At 44.8% G+C, this 15,932-nt stretch overlaps 1 protein-coding gene across 1 annotated transcript in view; it reads left to right on the top strand.

The window, feature by feature from the left end:
• GOLGA5 (golgin A5) overlaps positions 1-15,932 on the top strand; it is a 112,850-nt gene that overhangs the window by 31,477 nt on the left and 65,441 nt on the right. Inside the window, exons 5-6 of the mRNA XM_085626494.1 lie at positions 15,135-15,258; positions 15,578-15,781. Of these exons, the coding sequence (XP_085482620.1) occupies positions 15,135-15,258; positions 15,578-15,781 (328 nt within the window). The remainder of the gene's footprint in view (positions 1-15,134; positions 15,259-15,577; positions 15,782-15,932) is intronic.

Genomic DNA, 15,932 nt, shown 5'->3' with positions numbered 1-15,932 from the left:
TTTTTAAATAGTCACCCACCCCGCCAAAACCGGTTAATCTCGTGCAGGCGGTGACTAGACTGCTGATATCTGTGGGCGCCATGTTGCGTGTGGTATACTTGTCAAACGTGACGTTTCGCAGACTTATTGGCGCGAGCGTCATGTTGCGTGTGATTGTTAACGAACATGGTCAGGCGCCATATTGCGTGTGGTCCGATTGGCAAAATGGATGATTTGTAGACTAATGGCGTGAGGGCCATTCTGCGTGTGGCTAATTCGCAAACACTGTGATGGTGATAATTTACTATGTACATAGACATATGTCTTCTGTTGAAGGTATTTTTACATAAAAAAGTAGGTTATTTACCAAAAAGAACTAAAGGTACGGGTACGATTAATACGGTACAATCACGTGTTATTCTAAAATTGAGTTGTAATAATTTACTCCCTGCTGTCCTCGTGCATATATCTTGATATATATATATATGGAAATGTATAGTGATGCTGCTTCTACATAGTTAGAGATTTATTCTGGTGATAAGGTAATTCTCTATATTTGGTAATCGGCGTCATTTGTGATTATTCTTTTCTTTAGGGCAATTGTAATATCCAGAAGGCGAGGAGTAAATTATTACAACTCAATTTTAGAATAACACGTGATTGTACCGTATTAATCGTACCCGTACCTTTAGTTCTTTTTGGTAAATAACCTACTTTTTTCTGTAAAAATACCTTCAACAGAAGACATATGTCTATGTACATTGTAAATTATCACCATCACAGTGTTTGCGAATTAGCCACACGCAGAATGGCCCTCACGCCATTAGTCTACAAATCATCCAATCGGACCACACGCAATATGGCGCCTGACCATGTTCGTTAACAACCACACGCAACATGACGCTCGCGCCAATAAGTCTGCGAAACGTCACGTTTGCCAAGTATACCACACGCAACATGGCGCCCACAGATATCAGCAGTCTAGTCACCGCCTGCACGAGATTACCCGGTTTTTGCGGGGTGGGTGACTATTTAAAAACAATACAGCGAACACATACACCAAGATGCGGTGTAGCTGGGGCTAAGCAGGTCATTCGGCAGGAGGTTCGGCCGAGTCAAGTAAGGAGATAGGAACTGTTTTTCTCCACAGGGTGCTGCAGCGCATATCGCAAAGACGCATTAGCGGTCTTTATTCCTAATACTACCTACATTACAGGTTCCCCGCAATAATTTGCGATTTACCTCTCTATACCAGGTTTCTACAGGCCCCTCCACCTCGGCAACATCATGGAGTATATTCATACTTTCAACTAAGTAGGTGGAGTGCAAAACAGACGCCATAAGTGTTATATGTTTGTTTGTCTGTATGTTTTTAATCACGGTTAATTTCACGAGAGCACTTTTTCTTAAAAATAGTCACTTTTTTGCAGGAGAATCACAGCACAACAATACAGCTTCGCAGTATCGTTAACCTGTCCACGTCACACAGTAGACAGGTATATGTATCTAATCTGCTGTGTTTTATTTTCCATAGATACATCTTCATGTGACCATCTGATTACTTTTCCACATGAAATCATATGTATAATACAAAAACATACTTAGTACGTATGTTTCAAGTACCTATTAAGTACTAACACTGTATATATTTATTCACGGAGTGGCACGCATAGGGCTGGTCCCTGTGTGGTCCTAAAGAAGTGGTTGGGGTAACCACGAAACATGTCGACCGAGTAATTAGGGCCAGTTACACATTATAGTCACTGTATTCCCTGTTTCTCACCCCATTTTAATTTTACCGACCGAATAGGAGCAGAATTAAATAATAGAGCTCACTATCTAGGCGGTTTTAATATTCACATAAGTCACTCCACACACTAAGCATGACACATAGTCTAAACAAAAAGTGCTCCTACGTAACTTCGCAAGTCGCAGCACGCCTCAGGCAGTAGATGTCTGGGAGGACCCCTATGATGAAGCATGTCACCCTGGGGCAACCTTAGGTGAGTGAGGGGACTCAAGAAAAACAATTGTTTTTCCAGAGATAACTAACATAGAGAATTACCCATTGGTTTGAAATTCTCTCTATTAGGGTAGGTTTTACTGGGTACCTTTCAGGTTCCTTTTGGTATATATGTATGATATTAGACTAGTCTCCTGAAGGGTGAGTAGTTAAGTCCTGTGGGGGAGTAGTAGGATAAGGATGGCAGGCGAAAAGAGTGCAGAATTCTATTTTAAAATCCTCACAACCTGTCTAGAAGTGGCAGAACAATCAATATGAATAAAACCTGATTTAGAGATGTCTTTACATTGTCTAATAACTAAAGTTGATCAAAGGTTGCACATGCTATAGACTGAAATCAAGTGATTGCACCCTGCTATGGGAGGGGAATGCACAAAGAAAGGCAGTACCACCACTAATCTGTAGCTAAAACCATATCACCAGAGTGTCCACCAGCTAACCCCCCCCCCCCTCCCCACATAATTACACATTCTAGGCAACCCAAAACAAGGACTGTCCATTTTATCAGTATGGTTGATCCAGTCATGCCTCCGCCATGCCCAGCCTCCTTATGCACCCATCCAAATTGCTCTCCTAAAACCTTTGATGGAAGTAGTGAGGGAAGACTAGTGGTGAGAGAACCCATCCATTACGTGCTTAAAGATGAGGAGTGGGCAAATCCACTGTCTGCTCAGAAATGTCAATCAAATTGGACTACCTTGTATTCTACACCCCCCACACCCTATAGACCATAGAGAGCCATTCTGGGTTCACATTTGAAGTATCCACCGCACCAGACCTCAATCAGCATAGGAACTGTAACACATCAACAGGTGGGCCTAGTATTCAAGGGCAGAAGAAGGCAGTAGCTAGGCAAGAACATGAGATGTGATTGGCCAGACCTGAAGGGAAGAGGAATATTTATCACCTAATCTCCATCAGTCCCCCTCGAGATCCAGTCTTGACATTTTCCCAACAGTAGCACTTGACTCTCCTAAAGCCCCCATTTACTATCCTCAGTCGATGTGCCTGCTCCTGCTGGCAGTGAACATAGCCAGGCCATGTGACATTTTTAAAGGAACAATGAGAATTCAGTTTTAGTGAAAACGTTTCACTTACATTTCACAGTCAAACATCTGTGCTGTACTATACAGTGCATGGAAATGTCAGGGGTTGGGGAAATGCATCAGGGGAAGTAAACAGTAAAGTCCATGGATGGGCACTTTGAGGCTACTGCCCTTTATTTGGGGGTTTCTGTGCTGTTACTTTAATCTTAATAGCATTGTCCCAGTGTGTAGTCTCCTTCTCAGTGATATTACCCACGGTTTCCATTTTTGGTAGAAAGGAACTAAAGTGGAATAGCCAATAGTAGAATGAAGGTAAATGTTTTAGATAATGACAAACGGGCAAAGGCCCCTAAGGGCAGAAAGGCATTGTGTGCAGTACCAGAACTGAAATGTGTGCAACTCTAAGTCCAATGACACAAAATTAACTTGGTGATAATAAAAAGGTAGTATAGGAACAGCAGAACTAGCAGCTGAATTACATTTAACATGTCAAGAGTGTGAAGAAAGGAGAAAACTTCAGAAAAAAAGGTTTCAAGACCATATTCTGGGTAGAAACACCCCCAATGGAAGGGCCAATTTGGCCTAATGACTCAAAATGTTTGGAACGTCTTTGAGAGTTAAATCGGTGTAGCAAGACTCCACATGTAAACATTGAGGCTGTTGCGGGGATTCTGCTTATGCACAGAACTATGCGCAGGAAACCAGGACCTCAGAGAATTGTGGTGTACCAGAAACTCCCCTCAGAACCAAGAACCCCTATCCGACTAGCTTAGTGTCCCATTCGTTATCCGAGATTTAGCTCGGCGGTCCCAATGTATAGACAACCCAGAACAAGCGACTTAGATATTCTCAGGAGTGGTGGGAATCCGAAATACCTGTTTGTATCTATATATCAGTCCACAACAGAATAACAAAGACACGGGAAAGTTTAAAGAGTTTATTTGATAAACCTCGCGTCCTAAGATGCAGTACTTTGGCTAACACAAGCAGACAAATGGTTAAGATCAAAACCATCAGCATTGTTACAATACCATAGAAAATGAAAGGAGCAATCATAATAATAATGACAGTGGAAAGCAACCACCCTCCTTTCTCTAGCAACTAATAGTTTATTATTAGACTAATAGAAGGTCTCATAGGCTTGCATGGGGAACCCCATACCTTATGGATCAGCTTAGTGGAATCACATCACAGGATCAGCAAGGCTCTCTCCTGCAACAGCTCTTCGTTTCGAATGAATGTAAAAACATGCTGCTCTGCAATATTAAAGGACTTGTCTTTCAGGTATTGGCAGCTGTATGTATGTTATGGCTAAGAAGTGGTACGATCAACCTGAACACAAAAACCTGCACCGTCTAGTGACCCAGACTCGTTCCTCACACGGTGTACAGACCAAGGTCACTACTCGCTGTTAAGGATGTTTAAACAACAGACGGTTCTCATGTGAAGCAAAGTCGAGTCAGCAGTTCTCGAATGAATAACATATAACAACAGTGTCGCGTGCAAAAGCAGCAGAAGCGGCAAGCTGGCTTTCTAACAACCGACGAGGTTATGCTAATTTAGCGTTGTACATAGGGAGTGGCTAAACCATACTACACCCCCCCTTGATCGGACTACTAACCACTAGGGGCGCACTTATCAAGAACGCAGAGTTCAAGTTAGAAAGAACGGAACCAAGGGCATGAACTATAAGTCCATATAAGGTAAGTGTAAAGTTCGAAAAAAAATGTAAGTAAAAAAAAACCGATGTCTTTAGGGAAAAAAACCACGAAAAAATGGGAAGAGAAAAAAAAATTACATCGTTGGATGCACCATAAGTTGACCAAGACAAAGAGTCAATCCATCAAGGTATAGGCACAATAAGCTGCAACAGCCTCCAAGAGGAAATCATTGGAGCGTTCCGCAAAAGTATCTGCCATCCAATTCAGCAAAGGAAAAGAACACACGTGTTCATTCACAATTGGAGCTTCCAGCACCACACGAGTACAACAGGCAGGTTCCTCGATATAACTCCGTTCCAGGAAGTCAATCACCGCCTCTCCGATGGCCCAATTACCAAGGACTCCATGTGCCGCACCCAAGGCCATAAACCCAACACCAGAACATGTAAACTCCTGAGCCACTAAGGGGCCCATTAGTTGATCAAAATCCGGGGCAGGTGACACCGAGTTTGTCAAGCACAAATCCAGAGCCCATTGGAAAGGACAATCCAGGCAGTGAAAGACTGGTTGCACGCAAGTAAAGAACGGAAACCGGAAAGACAATCCATATGCGACGCTTAAGGTCGCCAGGGGTAAGGTGCCATAGTAGTCAAGCATCCGGTTACGCAGATGTAGCAGCCGGGGCATGTTGTCTCGGTGCGCAAGTTGCGCAGCCATTGCGTATTACGCAAACCAATAGAAGTATCCCAGCTATAAGGGCGAGAAGCAAAGGGAGACCTCCGAAGACGCTGGAAAAAATAGAATGAAAAAATGCCGGGATCACACCAAAAATAGTTTGAAAGGAGGTCACGAGGCCGGAGCCCACAATTTAAAAAAAATGAACTATGCCAGTCGTAGACGAGGCATTAAAGATAGTCTGTATCAATGTTCCAAAATGCAAGGGGAGGTCCGTATTCAAAAGCGCCTGCACCTCTGTGCGGGTGTTTGCCACGTGAAGAAGAAAGGTCTCACGGGACGAAGTCAAAGCGACCTCCTTTTGAGACCAGAGAGCCCTTATTCTGCTCATCTTGTTGAACTCTGCTTTCAAGGTTGGAATCGAAGGCCAGATAGAAACATCGAGCCGACCGTGCGGGGGCGGGAAAAGGACATTATTACAGCAAACTACACGCTGTGAAACAGTTACTATGTAAGGTATTCCCTCTAGCATCCCGCAGCAATCTTCATTATTTAAAAGCAAATAACTACCGTTAGCAAGCAGCGTAAATGAAGGGGTTATAACTGGCACAGGGATACCTTTCAGTATGCAAGCCAAATTAGGAGCGTGAACATTGCAAGCACCATGTAATTGTATGTGTCTACACACTACAGAATGATCAGGGGCAGATGTACACTCCTCACCTTTCAAATAAACCTCCTTTCCCTCCCGCATGCATCTATAAGTGAAAGGGAGCGACCAAACTTCGTGCAGGAAAGCAGTGCCAAGCTGTTCATATCTGCCAAGAGCATAATGTTTCATGCACGAACTAAACTTAAAAAGCGGGAAAGGTAAAGTGATCAATCCGTGGATAAGCCACACGGCTGAATTTAACTCAGCAATAGAGAAAGGTAACGTTCTAATTTCTCAATGTGCAGCAATGAATAAGTAGCATCTTTCATGGACATAAACTGTTGTTTTGCAGTTAAATTAAAAGGGAGGAACAAAGATGAAACATTCATGTAATCCCATGGGACCTTCCCTGACTTTAACGTTTGTAAAGTCCATGCAAACTGCATAACAGAACGCAACTGATTCTGGCCATGATACAATACGGATAAATCATCTTGCACAATGTCTACAACAGATTAAACAATATTATCTAAAGTATAAATTCTAGAAGACAAGGTATTTATACTATTATCTATCACAGCCAATACTTTTTCCATATTGGCCTGATCAATAGCACGTAATCTGGACGCAGCTTCAATTTGCGACAGTTTCCAAACTTCGTTGTCAATAGCATATACCCATCTTTTGGACCTGCCCGTGGCAGGACCCTTAATGAAATCATTCAGATCAATTTTATCATTTAAACGATACAAATGAAGTTTAACAGACGCTAATGTGGAATGTTGCAGCCATGACTGGCATAACTTACCCACAGAGTAGGTAGTTACAGTGTGTGATGATTCAAAACGGGGATCTACCCTGTCTTGAGTATACCCAGGTGTCAAAGCTAGAAATCGACGTTGACAAGAATCTGAACCAGTTTGCCATACCAACCACCCATCAGGATTTAGTGCTGAAACATTAAAGGTGGTGTTGGAAACGAGGGACTGCAACTTAGTAAGGGAAAGATCTGTATGATTACCCCAGCCGGGATAAGCACCCAGATCCGGGATCGAGGGGGAATTCAATTTTTTAGATGTAGCCAATCCAAAACAGGTAGTCTGAAAAATTGATGAATTCAAAATCAAAATGTGGTTTGGGATAAGACAGGCGCGCTGCAAAGCTTCTGTACCCTGAACCTGCCACGGTTTAGTTCCCCAAACCGATTTAAGATCGATAGTAGCTTTCCATAGGTCATAACCTCCGATAGCCAATTCGTCCATAAAGGACTTGGAATATAACAATTTGGTATGTGTTAATCTAACCTTAGAGGCGGTTTCAGCCGCCACTTTAACCCCTTCCCTGCTCATGACGGAGCCGCTCCGTCATGAGCCACGGTTGCCGTGTGCTCATGACGGAACGGTTCCGTCATGTTACGGCCGTTGGCGGCCGCTCCGCCTACGCGGCGCTGTTTCCCCGCCTGTGCGGGGGGACAACGCAAATGGGCGGAGTCATGACGGAACCGTTCCGTCATGAGCAAAGCTCAACCGTGCCTCATGACGGAGCGGCTTCGTCATGAGCACAGCGCCACCGCGCTGCCCCCCCGCACCTCCCAGCACCGCGGCGGAATTCCCGCCGCGGTGAAAGGGTTAAAATAAAAAGAGGCCGGATTAGACTTACTAAAATCCGAAAAGTATGTGAACTTGTTCACTAACGTGGCAGAACTGCCAGCCACAGGGGCCGGACAGTGGTCCCATTGTGTGTAATTAACAAAATTACTAAATGTATTTGCTCTGTGTAGGAAATGTGTGCCATAATGTTGATAGCAAAAATGTTCACCATAATTTGCAGTATTCAAATACAAATCTTCAGCCTCAAATGCAGCATAATATTTCAGATCAGAAAACAGTGCTTCTATTGCTTGTACATCCCAATCATCCGATCAGATGTTCTGTTTAACTACATCACCCATAGAAACACGAAAGACATTAGGCACATTAATCACTTCAGTAGGTCCGTGAATTTGAAATTTAACAGCATCCCAAGCGATCCCATCACGCACAGGCCAGGCTGCATTGTTCACAAAAGTCTGGTCCCTTTTCATAATGTGTGAAGAGGAATGGGGGGCCAAAGTTCCATCAATTAATCTAATCGCAGATCGTTCATCCAGGTAGTGTCCATTGATAAGTTTAAAAAACACTGCCACAAAGCCAATTGACATGAACAAAAAAATACATATTAGCACCAGCCAGATGTAAGTCCATGGTGCCACCAAAAAATGTCTCTTGAACCAGGCAAAAAATATAGAAATTTTGGAAGGGGCAGTGGAAGTCATTGATTCAGTGTCAAAGGAAGAATGTGACTGGTTAATCGCTGTTGAATGTAATAGAGGCAACGGGACACCTGAAGGATAAGCATTCTCTGGATCATCAGGTAAACCACCAGCAGTAGGCGGCATAGAAGGAGCAGTAACTGCATGCATCTCAACGGCAACCTCAGGCATGATGTTCGAGGGCGGCATCACAACAGAGTTTCGCAGAATAGAAGGGCAAGAAACTGAAGGTGTCATACTATGGAGAATCGGCCACCCACGGTAGCTTGACATTGTCAATCGAGATGTAGCTGTTATCCTTGCGACCAGGAAGTGGAGGTAAAATAACTGTACGTATACCCTGGACTCCAAGCACCGGGACCGGTGCACGATAAGAGGGGCCAAACTCCTTCTTGTTCTCCAACTTCTCACGGACCAGGTCACCAATTCGAGGTAGCCAGCCGACTACCGGAATCAGGAGCTCAGCTTCGGATGTAGAGGGTACGTGTTCCTTTGCTAGAGTGTCTCTGGCTTCTTGAAGAGTCTGCAATACAGCACAGTGATCATCTAGGCGCGGCAGCCGCCACCATGTCTAGACCTCAAGGTCCGGGACAAACATTTGCACTCCAAAGAGCATCATGTATGGGGTCCGCACACCCAGAGACCTTCTAGGGAGATTATTAAGTGCACGTTGCACGTCATACAAATGGGTGAGCCAGCCTCGGCCTGTACCTAAAACCCTTGCTGTCGAAGATTGCTTTAGGTCACGGTTCATTCGCTCCACAACACTATTGCCCTCAGGCCGGTATGGAGACGAAAATTTGACTTGGACCCCCAAACTTCTCATTGCTTCTTTGTACGCCCTAGAGGCAAACGCAGGGCCCTGGTCAGAATGAAGGGTACCACATGCAAAACTCCCAACAAAGACACGCAAATCCTTGATGACAGTCCGGGCATCAGCACTCCTTTGCGGCCACACCCACAGAAAATGTGTGCACGAATCCACTGCAACCAAGATGTACTTGTACGCAGTATCAGAGGAAAAAGGACCTCAGTGATCTAAATAAACGCACGCAAGTGGTTGATTAGATATATACAGCTGCGTTTGTGGTGGACGCGCGGCAGAAGAAGGTTTAATCTGCTGGCAAATGTCACATAAAAGGACATAAGCCCGCGCTTGTTTGTACAAACCGTACCACCAGTACCGTTGCTGCAAAAGAGATACAGTAGCCGAAACACCGGCATGCGCAGACGCAACGCCTTCGTGGGCAGCTGTAATCAGAGATGGTCTGCAGTCCGCGTTGGGAATCAATCTGTCACCAACGTCGTTAATCCTCACTAACGGGACGTTATCAGGACTTAAGCGATAATGGTAGCGAGAAGGGAAACCTTTTGGAAAGCCTGTCCCTGTCTCGGACGCAGCAATAGCTGCCAAGATGTCATCATCAATCTTAGTTTTAGATCTTGTAACTGCTGCTACTAAATATGTCGTCACTGCGGTTTTTGCTGCCTCGTCAGCCAAACTGTTACCGACAGCATGGACACCAACTCGTTGGTGATCAAGAGTGTGAATTACATTCACGAGGGGCAAACTTTCCTTAAGTTCTACCACTCGAACCCAAAGCGTTTTGTGCTTTACTGTGCTACCCTTCGAATCACGAAAGTCATTGTGACTCCAAAAGTGTAGATTTTCGTTGTATGATTGAACACAATAGTACGAGTCACTCACTATAAGAGTAGTGACTCGAGGATCAGCAAACTCCAGTGCAAGCACCAGAGCCTTCAGTTCTGCTAACTGCGCGGCACAATCACCCAGTGACTGCGTATGCACGACATCAGATTGGAACTCTCCGTTCACGAAAGTACCCACCACAATTGTGCAGGCTGCTGAATAGGCGTGCTTTGATCCAGTAGCGGGTTGCGCAGACCCATCAGTGTAAATGACACAATGGTACTCCTCGAGCGGACGCAAAGTCAGAGGAGCCGGATGAACAAATTCATACTCCAAGAACTCCTGTGTCTGTAATGCCACGTCAAAGATATATGTGACGTCAGGCGAGGTCAAGGAGGTTGCCCATTGTATCCACCTTGGATGCAAAGCCTTAGAATTTGGTACACTGGCTTTAGTAACCGCCTCAAGGGCAGGGTACGGTGTTACCACCAGCATGTGCTTTCCCTGTGATAGCGCTCGCTCTTTCAGGATCGCCATCTGAACTGCTGTCAGTACTTTTTCGACAGCGGAAAAGCGCAGCTCAGCCGAAGTATACAGATGAGATTTGTATGCAATGGGGACGGTGTCGCCCTCATTGAACGTCAAGTAGGTGAAACCCACTGCACCCGGTACGATTCTAATGACCAGGTTAGTGTGGTTATCACGAGTTTGTAAGAATTTCGAAGCAAGAAGATCAGACTGCAAAGATTGCAATGCAGCAGAATGCTCAGGCAGCCAGCAAGATTTGGTAAAAGTAGGTTGTACCAAGGCATAAAGCGACTTGATACGCTGGGCATAATCAGGAACGTAGGTACGACCAAAATTCAGAAAGCCCAGCAAAGATTGTAATTTCTTCAGTGTCGTAGGAGTACTAAGGTGTGCACATTTCTCAAGAAACTGCGGAGCCAAGCCTCGACCCTCATTATTGAGTTCGTACCCTAAGAACAACACTGTGAACTCGGCAATGTGGGACTTCGCAAAGTTGAACTTGTAACCGAAGTCTGCAAACATAGTAATTTTGTTATCCACGCGAGCAAGGTGTGGAAGTAACTCGTCGTCTGTAAGGTAGATGTCATCGACATACGAGTATGCCTCCGGGTCGACCATCTCCAACAGAGAGACCACACGAGCAGCAAAGACCCCGGGGCTATTTTTATAGCCCATCGGGAGCCTTTTGAACTTCTTTTGTTTGCCACCCGAGGTAAACGCCGTCCACTCATAGCTATGAGGGGATAGATTATGGCTATAAAAGCCATTGGAGATGTCAAGTGTGGTTTTAAACCGTTTTCGTACGAGACTATCAACGAGAGCCGAACTGTGAGTATTTTGTACCGCGCATGTCCGGCAGTGCGAATTTAAGTGCCGGTAATCCAAAACTAGGCGGTACGATCCGTCAGGCTTCGTCACAGTGAATAAAGGATTATTCATGGGTGACACACATGTTTCAATTACTCCCTGATATTCCAATTGTTCAAGGATAGCCACGACGTGAGATCTAGCCTCGCGACGCATGGGATATTGGGGTTGTGGCTGGTGTTCTGATCGCAACGGAATCGTATGGTTGGGAGAAAATTTATCCCAGCCTACTTGAGTACGATACAACTCAGGCGCGAGCACCTGCGCCCACTCCCCGGCTAACCTGTTAGAATGTTTCATTGGCACCGTGTGCCCAAAGGACGGGAGGATCACTACCTCCCCTCTAGGAGCATCTAAAACGAAAGCCGGGGGCCAATCTGCCTCCGCCAACAGAATATCATAGGTGGAGGTTAGATTATCCCAAAATACAACTTTAATTTTACGTTGGATGTCACCCTCAATGATAAGGACAATTTCAAACATTCTTTCAGGGGGCGATACGCAAGTATCAGCAGTTTCAACACTTACAAATGTATCAGTTGCTGTCGCCGCCAGATATGGACGCAGCGCTTGTCGCACTACTGTAACTTCCGCCGCGCTGTCTAGCACATTAGCGCCCATGTCTGGTTCAGAAGCTGTGTCCGTACCATCTGAGGCATATCTCGTAGTCAGAGCAGCAACTTTTTTCTTCTGAAATGGGGGTCTTTGACGTGCAGACTCGTCCTGCTTGCTTTTACCGTCAGTCTGACGGGGCTGCTCACGACCTTGAGCACCCCTTCCTTTCCCACGATCTCCGCCACCGGATTGAAAAGCCGATGTTTCCTGTGAAGAACGAGGAGAGCGTTGTTCAGGAACCTGAAATCTATCAGGTGACTTAATATTAGAACGATCGCGCAAATCATAAGTGCGTTCAGTTTGTATGTGTACTGGCGACGCAGAACGAGACCTCCGTTTCTCTTGCTGCTTCCCCTGTTTTTTGGCTCGCCAACTTTGTTTTGGAAAGTTGGGCTTTTCGTCTTTGGTAGACGAACTCACTTTAGCCTGCTGTACTACAGTAGGAATGATCACGGTGGGTTTCACACCCAAGGCGCTACGACCTACCATTCTGTAGGCTTTCGCAATAATTTTAGCGAATTCCTTTGGCCTGTCGCCCGGATCCACAAGTGCCAACATATTGCACACCTGGAACTGCATGGCATCTCCTTTGAGGTTGCCCATTACCATGGAACAAACCACATCGAAGCTGTCGACAAGCCTCATTCCCAACTCAATGGCTGCCTCTGCACCATGATTGTCCTGGACCTTCTTGATGACAGAGGGTAGTACGGACATAGACGGAGTGCCATAGCACTTCGCATAGGTCGCAGCAAAGACCTTGCCCCAATTGTCACAATATCCGGGACCAGGTCCTTCGGCAAAGTAATAGTGAGTATCCTGTGTTTATCCACAGGAGAAGTATGCGGAAACACGGCCTCGGGATAGTTCGAGAGGTCCGTGTGTGTAGTCAATAGTGAGATGGGAGGGCGGTATATGACCCGGTCAATCGGTAATGATTAGGAGGCGAATCAATCGGCCGCAGGAAATCCGTGGCGTGTGAAGAGCCGGCGTGAGTCAGGCAGTGCCTGACTCACGCCGGCTCTTCACACGCCACGAGGCCGTGCCTTATTGGTGGATCCTTTCCTCCGTGTGGCTTCAACACTGCCCTAAAGTATATGTAACCAGTCCTGATGATGGCCTAGATTTCTACAGGCCGAAACGCCGTCGACTCCAACAGCGTTAATTTTGGCGCCCTTATGCCACGGGCATTCGATCTATTGTTCTTTGTAAATTTCCAGCATTAATTGTTTGGATGCCCTAAATTTTGTCAGACTTATTGTACCATTGTTCTCCCTGTTGCGCCCCGTTGTTCACCACTTCATGTGTCACTTGCGCCGTCACAATTTTCACGAGCACTTGTGCACAGTATTTTGTTGGTTACATTGCCAGTAAATGTCACGCAGTGCTTCTTGTCCATGTGATTTGTACATATGATGATTAATATGTCCATCATGTGCTGAGCATTCTTAATACATGTATTTCTACACCTCCCGTCTCCCTGTGTTTTTCCCTACGTGGATTTATTCCCCTAACAAGTTCTTTATTTAATTTGGCTTTTGCATAATTGACCCTCACAATGAAATCCACATTGAGACATTGTTGTTTGATATTGTTCATGGTGTAAAGCAGTTAAACGTGATTTCCATCTGAAACCAGTGAAGTGCATGAAAAAACCTTGATGTGATAGCAATATGTCAATTTAAGTGCAGGTCTGCCGTCTCTGTTTGTATACATTTTTGCCTGTCCATAAACCGGTTGTTGAAAACTTTGTATACTTCATTGCACGAATCCTGCCAGGCCATGACTAGTTGTGTATTTTTCTCCCCTCTGTTTAAAAAAGTAGCAGCACGTTGTGAATTGGTCTTAGCTGGAAGTTTATTCCCTTTACAACAGTGTTTATTGCGTATATGAATAAGAGGTTTTGTCAAAAGATTTTCCGAGGTTCGTTGCATTTTGAGCTGGAGCATGTGCTGTTCTTCGTGCTGGAAACCATGTAAATGGGTCCATGTGGTTTTATTTTTTTACCTCTCAACGCTAGAATTGTTGTTTTGGCGCTATTGAGCCATTACAGACTTTCCCTCATCCAGTGCTAGATGTGATTTAAACATTTTGCAATGAGAGAATATAATTGCAGCTGCTCCCTCAATTGAAAAAGGGTTTACTGATCTGGATTTGCACTAACCTTGTTTTGAAAGTAGAACTTTACACAGAAAGGGTTCGCTCGTTGTTTTAGTTTGATTCCAGCAGTTTTGTAAAATAAGAGCTTTATATAGGTGCCAGGAAGGCTTGAAAGGGTTAACAGTTTTCTATATCTTTGCCTTTTAAAACTCATGGTAGCCATCATTTTATTCTTAGATTCAGATTTAATACACAGCATATATGTATATATATATAACCACAAAATAATTAATGTAATTCTTCCTTCACTACTGTAATATTGATTATCTACAATCTAGACATGTAAGGGAGCATTTTATTATGGAATGGGCCATGCTATTATATCAGTTCAAGCAGCTAACCCCGGGAGCAGATCCAACAGACGGCCCGCCCGCATTGTCAGCCCTGCACACGCAGTCACAGTCCCCACCCAACCAATCTCTCGAAATAACGACCGCATGAACTCCACACAAACACCAGCATCAGGGGTGCTGTCGTGGCTTTAGGTCGAATCGAATTTGATAGGCAACCGTGAGTCACAGTGGTGCCTTACCCATACGACGTTCCATACCCTCGCTAGAGATTCTGTAGAGGTTCTTCCATGCCCGTTCCCTAGGTTATGCCCTGTTACACCCCAGTTCCTGTGCCATGTCTGGAACCTGAGACAACAGGGTACACTCATCACGATATATCTGTAAGTTGTTTATGCTCCCACTTGATGTATCACCAGTATATACAGATATTATGTACCACCATGGAATGTACAGTCTAACTTCACTACTCGATAACTTTGTATGATGTACGATGTGTGAAATATGAAAATGGCAATAAAAATATGTTTAAAAAAAAAATAAGGGAGCATTTTATTTAGGAAGCACAAGCCATGTACTTCACTTTATTTTTCTGCTTGTCAATGGGCACATATGAGCACTTATGGAGCACACAGTGCTACATATTAGTAATAGCCCTTGTTTTCCTCTTTTGCAGAATATTGCAGGACCAAACGGAAGGAAGCAGCATGCACAGTCAGGCCTTGCAAACTATGCAGGAGAGACTTCGAGAAGCAGAAAGCATTGTGAGGCGGGAGCAGGAGAGCTACAAACAGATGCAGGTGAGACATAGTGGAGTGTAAGACAAATTGGTAAAATAAAGGACAAACTTCATGTTTGCAGTGTAAATGAATAAATGTAGGATTACACAGTACCATATGGTTTGATGCTTGAAATTAAGGTGCTACTGAGATGGAGATGTGGTGCTGGAAATGACATGCAGAGGTGAGCAGGGGACCCCAGAAAGGCATCTCTGGAAATCATTTTTTCTGTCACTTTTCTGAAATGCATGATGTAACCGTGGGCTTGTGATCTGGAAGGTGGGACATGATTGCAGTGTTAAAAGGCATTTTTATAGTCTCTTTGTTGCCTTATCATCAGAATGAGTTTACAACACGACTGAACAAGATAGAAGTGGAGCGTCACACCTTGGTCGAAGCCTTAACTGCAGCTGAGAAGAAACATGCGGAGGAGAAGAGGAGAGTGGAGGAGCTGAATCAGCAAGTCAAGGTCATGAAAGCCAGTGTGGAGTCATCCAAACTGGAGATGATGGATTACAAACAAAAAGCAACTCGTATTCTTCAAGTGAGTACTGGTCTTGCCCATGGTTGTCTCTCACATCTGCTGAGCCTGCACTGGTGCTTGTGTCATGTCACAGGGTTCCGCAACCGCTGTTGAAGTGTATTGAGTCTGTGGAAATGCTTGTGAAAACAGTTTCTCTATTTTCCTGTCTGTT

This window comes from Triturus cristatus, chromosome 9 (genome assembly GCF_964204655.1).
Source record: "Triturus cristatus chromosome 9, aTriCri1.1, whole genome shotgun sequence".
Classification (NCBI taxonomy): domain Eukaryota; kingdom Metazoa; phylum Chordata; class Amphibia; order Caudata; family Salamandridae; genus Triturus; species Triturus cristatus.
Note: the sequence above shows the minus strand (reverse complement) of the source record. Positions and strands in the feature narration are given on the sequence as shown.